The sequence below is a fragment of the Monodelphis domestica genome, chromosome 4, assembly GCF_027887165.1.
Source record: "Monodelphis domestica isolate mMonDom1 chromosome 4, mMonDom1.pri, whole genome shotgun sequence".
NCBI lineage: Eukaryota > Metazoa > Chordata > Mammalia > Didelphimorphia > Didelphidae > Monodelphis > Monodelphis domestica.
In genome coordinates this window covers 47,043,357-47,049,356 of record NC_077230.1, presented here as the reverse complement: position 1 = coordinate 47,049,356, position 6,000 = coordinate 47,043,357, and the positions used below count along the sequence as shown (strand labels likewise).

The following is a 6,000-nucleotide window of genomic DNA, read 5'->3' as shown; positions in this document are numbered from 1 at the left end:
TTTTTAAAAATGTTCACTAAACTCATTTGAGTTCATAATATATTTAAATAAGTTTGGTAGAAGGGGAGAGATTGAGATTTCAGATCTTTTAAAATTTTTTTCTGAAAAAGACAGTTATAGTTCTGGTTTTAAACAAGTTTTTATAAGAAGGAAGGAAAGATGGAAGGAAGAAACAGAGGAAGAAAGGGAGAAAGAAAGGAGGGGGAAAAGGAGAGAGGAAAGAAGGAAGGAAGGAAAGGAGAGAGAAAGGGAAGAAGAAAGATGTTTGTCATTCAGATAGCATAAGTAGTTGAGCTGGCCCACAATGACACAGTTTATTCATCAGAAAGAATTTGTTGCCATAGCTCCAGTGAGGGACAGGACAGATTAAACAATGGCCAAAAATAAAAAAGAATAATACAGCTTTAGCTGCCTGTCTGCACAACCATTCATTGTAGCCCCAGCACAACAGTAGGGCTATTGGCCAGAGCAGAGGAAGTATAAATGAACCACAGTATAGAAGAGACAGAAAACTTTGGGTTAAGGTAAAATACATATAACTTGGAGCTTAGTTTATTCAATGACTTTAAGATTGATAGTTCCTCTGGACTGACCTTTAAGCTCTCTCGGGACATAGAAAGTGGGATAACTTTTGGTCAGCTGCTTTCCAAGTAAAAGATACAAATTTCACTGCTCTACCCAAAGAAATCAAAGTGGTCCAGAGGAAAGAAAAGTGGACCGAGAGAGAGAGAATCCAGCAGTGGTGATGGTAGGCTGCCAGGAGTGCAGGACAGAAGAGAAGACCATGGACATTTTTGCCCCCAAATTTTCACGCAAGGTAATATAAATGTTTCTTTTATAATGTGACTAATTATTTTCTAAGAGACTATCAAAACAGTTTTTAAGTAAATAATACAGTATTTTAAGTAAATAATACATTGTTATATCTGTACCAAAGTAAACTATGGCAGTTCTATATTTGTTAGACAAATGATAAAAGGAAAACTAATTTCAGATCAACATTTCCGTTTTCAGTCACTGCTACATCTAATCCTGATAGCAATAGACTAATTATTTCAATAAATGATTATTAATACATGAAATGAGAAATGTCACTTTTAAGGAGTACATAGGACTCTCACACTGATGCTTTCTTCAGGGCCAAAGCTTTGAGGCTGCCAGTCTCTCATTAGAATTTTGGACAATGTTGGGGTGATGTCTGGGGGCAGGGAAGCCTCCTCATGTCCCTTCAATAACTCTGAATATGTATAAAGCCAGCTATGTTCCCCAACTTGTAAAAGTCAGAGTCTAGCTGCGGACATTTCCTGGCCTGTAGAGGAGCGCGGATCAGAACCTCACTATAATCTTTTTGAAAAGTCGTTGACCCCTGGCCAAATTAGTGTCTGATGCATAAAGTAGGTCTTAGTCCCTGACTACTAAGCACTTAATAAAAGAGTTGTTAGATTTGTAAGAAACAGAGCCCTTCCTATTGACTTAATATCTCCTTTATTTCCAGAATGTTTGAATGTTGAAAACTCATGATCTATTTTGGTGATAATTAGTCATGCTAATTATTACACAGATTTCTGGGTTCAATTAGAAAAATAGTTTAATCTTTTTTGCTGTCCACCCCAGGTCATGGGCTTAAAATCTGGACACCAAGCAACTTTTTGAGAAAGAGATCTCATTCTTTTTCTAAATAGAGACCTTTCCCTAACTCTTATTTCATATTTTTTTTCCTGCAAAAATAGTTTTAAAAAATGAATTTCTGTGCTTTGTTTTCTTTATCTATTTTTTAAAATAAACCCTTACCTTTTGTCTTGGAATCAAACCTGTGTATTGGTTCCAAGGCAGAAGAGTGGTAAGGGCTAGGCAATGGGGGTCAAGTGACTTGCCCAGGGTCACACAGCTGGGAAGTGTCTGAGGTCAGATTTGAACGTAAGACATCCTGTCTTTAGTCCTGGCTCTTAATCCACTGAGCTACCCAGATTCCCCCTTCTTTATCTATTAAATGGAGATAACAGATTATTATTAATCTACTTTATTCATTCAAGGAATTTTTATAAGTGCCTGCTATGTGCATAGGGAGGATTGAAAATGTAAATCTTAATTAATGCGTAATCCCTACCATCATGAAGCTGATATTCTCTAAGGAAGAAAAGTCAACAAATATAACTATGTGATTAAATAATTACTTAAAGAATTGAAAACAAAATGATGGGAGATATCCAAAGGTATTCCCCCCCCCCCCCAACCAGAGAATCAGGGAAGGCAACATGGGAAAGGTGGCATTTGGAGTTTAAAGGATGGGTAGTACTTCAACAAGTGAAAAGTTTGAAGACTTTGAGAGAAGGTATTCCAGGCAGAGAAAGGCACAGAAGAATAAGACCCCTTACCGTGTTTTCAAGTAGTCTAAGGCGTATAGAGAAGATCATATGAATGAAGTCTGGAAATCTGAAACAGGCAGGGGTATTAGAAGATGGAAATCTTTGAATGACAGGCAATGACATTCAAGTTTGAATTTCATTTAGGAAGCAATGACAACAGTAAGGAGTCACTGAAGACTGAAAATTAATTAAAACAATGCCTTGAAAATTCTGGTTGAAATAATGATAGAAAACATCAGAGAACAGAAAAAGAGAACTGGCTTAAACTATGACTAATGAGATCCATTAAAAATGGCACACCTTCACATTTTCAGATAAACATTTACTGTATCTGTGTCATACCATATACTACATCATAGAGGTGCTTTCTCTAATTTAAAAATGTTTCTGTCATTTTATTTGAGGATCAGATTCTATTAACTTAGTTCTGTACTGCAAATAGTAGTCAATGAGAAGATTGGACAAAATCAGGCGTTCTTTGCATGGGATTCACAGACCTCCAAAGGTTCCATGGATAGATTACAGGGAATCTTTGAATTTGGATGGGGGCGGGGGGGGGGGGGAATTACATGTTAATTTCCACTAACTCCTAAATGAAATGTAATATTTCCTTCCATTATGAATTTTTTAAAAAATTCTGAGAAAGTATCTATAAGTTTCATCAGATTGACAAAGGGGTCCATGGAACAAAAAAAAGATTAAAGCCCCCTGAATAAGATAATCACTTTTCTGCTCTTATGATTCTGAATTTTCTTTTTCTCATCTTCCTAATTTTACAGCACTTTATTTGAATAACTTAAAAAATCCCATTTATTAAGCACTAACTTTGTGCATAGCATTATTCCAGATTCTGGAGCTACCAAGACAAAGCACAAAATAGCTGCTGCCCTCAAGGAGCTTACATTACTTGACAACAGTTAACTCCAAAGCCCCAACACAAGAAACACGATGACATTCTGATTAGAATTCTTGTGTGATTTCAACCCATTACGAGAAAGGTGATTGGTTAATCTGATAGAAATTATGCTAAGTGAGCTTGGCACGTAGGTGGCACAGTGGATTGGATGCCAGGCTGGAGCAAAGAAGACTCCTCTTCCTGGGATGATACATTTACTAGCTGTGTGACTCTAAGCAAGTCATTTCATCTTGTTTGCTTCCATTTCTTCGTCTGTCAAATGAGCCGGAGAAGGAAATGGCCAACGTCTCCAGTATCTTTGCCAAGAAAACTACAAATGGGGTCACAGAGTTAGACATGATTGAAACACCTGAACAATCAAGGCTGGAACACAGTGCAGAGAGAAGTTAGCGTTGGAATCACAAGACTCCGGCTACAAAAAAGGTCTTCCCTCAGGTCAGGCTCTCTTTAAAGTTTTGTTGGTTTTGCTTTTTATACCAGACTCATCTCTAGATGTTCCTCTGCCACCTTTACCACCTAGAGAGCCCTCTATGTTGACAAACTGGCAAAACCTACCAACACAAGACTAAGTCAGATACTAAGTCAGACCATGGCGAGCCCATCGTCCACTGCCTCTACTGAGAGGAGAGAAGTGCACTCATTTCATCCTCATTTCTTCTGTTGAACCAAGATTGTTTTTCCTTTTTTTGCAGGTTAGGGGGCAAGGCGGGGTGGGGGGGTGTTAGGAGGGAGTGCTCAGACCTGCAACTTCACGGGTATAAGGTCTAAATCTTGAGGAGGAACCAGCCATGGTTCTGCAGCTCTGTAGAGTTAGTTGCTTGGGGCACCAAGACGTTAGGTGACTTTCTCAGAATCACCCAGTATGTATCTGACCCAGGACTTGAATTCAAGAGTTTTCCTGACTAGTCAGTTCTCTAACCACCATGACAAGCTGTGTCTCATACGAATCATATATCTTTATACAAAGAAAATCACAAATTCAGCCCCCAACCCCATCCGCTTTGGGGAGCTCAAAGAAACTGGCAGTCAGACAACCTCTCCTTTCTCACATTGCTCACTGAATACAAAGAGCTGTGGAATAAGAGACTGGAAGCCTTGGCAGGGCCCCTGAACATGGGTTTTCCCCCTTCTTTTCCTAGTGCCAGTCCCTAGGGGAGAAATAGAACTGTCTTGGGTTCCTGTTATTTTTCTGGTTTAGCATTTTATACCCTGGAACTAACTCCCACTTAAAGTGGCAATTGGCCTAAAATGAAGCAAATTTGCCCTAATTCCTACAATGGATCCATGTATTGTAAAAATATAAGACTTTCAGCTCTTCAACCCACCCCCACCCCCATCCACCCTCTCCAGGCATGAAAGAAAAAATCTTTTTTGTTTCCTAAACTATAAACTCACACTCTCACACTTCTTCCCCACCTCCAAAATAAACAAACAAACAAACAAGTAAATGGATGGATAAGATCAGTAAGTGAATGGATGGACAAATAGTAAGACAAACAAATAAATTAATAAATGAAGTAGAAATAGCAACAATATATTTTTAATAAATGGATGGATAAGGTCAGTAAGTGAATGGATGGACAAATAGTAAGACAAACAAATAAATGAATAAATGAAGTAGAAATAGCAACAATATATATTTTTAATAAATGGATGGATAAGGTCAGTAAGTGAATGGATGGACAAATAGTAAGACAAACAAATAAATGAATAAATGAAGTGGAAATAGCAACAATATATTTTTTTTAAAACACTCACCTTCCATCTTGGAATCAATACTGTATATTGGTTCCAAGGCAGAAGAGTAGTAAGGGCTAGGCAATGGGTGTTAAGTGACTTTCCCAGGGTCAACCAGCTAGGAAAGTTCTGAGATCAGATTTGAACCTAGGACTCCCCGTCTCTAGTCCGGACTCTCAATCCACTGAGCAACCCAGCTATCCCCAACAATATATTTTTTTAACATTTTGTTTTCTCACTGATAAAACCAAAATAACTTGGGAACTGTTTTCTTTGGCTTTTTTTTTTGCATTGGACATGTGATTTAATTGTTATAGGGAACCCAGGCTGAGCAGACTCTCCCGACCAATGTAGGCTAGCATCAACTCTACAATTTACAATCTTTGAGAGTTGCCTAGCACATTGACAAATTCAATCATTTGCCCAAAGTATGCCCTTGTCAATATGTATTAAACTAAAACTCCATGAATGACTTATATTGTCTTTTTTAAGTCAATAGTCGGTAAATATTGATGAATGCCTATTATATGGAGGATATAAAATGGAAAAAGAGGAGATCATTTCATAATGGCTTCTATAAGCAGAGTAAAGGGGATGAAATTCCTGGAAAATCACAAAGGTACATCTGTATATAGCATATTTTTTTTAATTTTATTTTTGTCATGCAAAACACACTTCCATATTGGTCATTGTTGTAAGAGTATATTCATACAAAACCAAAACCCCAGAAGAGAACCCAAATACATTGATGTGAAAGACAACTCCAACAGTTCTTTCTCTGGAGACAGATAGTCTAAGTCTTTCAGGATTGTCCCAGATCATTGCAGTGCTGAAAGTAGCCAAGTTTTCACAGATAATCATCGTCCAATATTATATAGAGCATATTTGAAGAAAGTGGAGTAGATTGGTGTGTCTGCAGTGGAGAAAGCATTTTCTGAGTCCTTCATACAATAGTAAGTCCTGGGAGAAAGAGAATAGAGA

General features: G+C 37.8%; 1 protein-coding gene across 1 annotated transcript in view; it reads left to right on the top strand.

Annotated features, from left to right (window-relative positions):
- The first annotated feature begins 420 nt into the window (after positions 1–420).
- The window catches only part of PCYT1B (phosphate cytidylyltransferase 1B, choline), a 130,941-nt gene continuing 125,361 nt past the window's right edge, over positions 421–6,000 (top strand). The window contains exon 1 of the mRNA XM_007493401.3: positions 421–817. Coding sequence (XP_007493463.1) covers positions 746–817 — 72 coding nt within the window. The 5' untranslated portion in view covers positions 421–745. The remainder of the gene's footprint in view (positions 818–6,000) is intronic.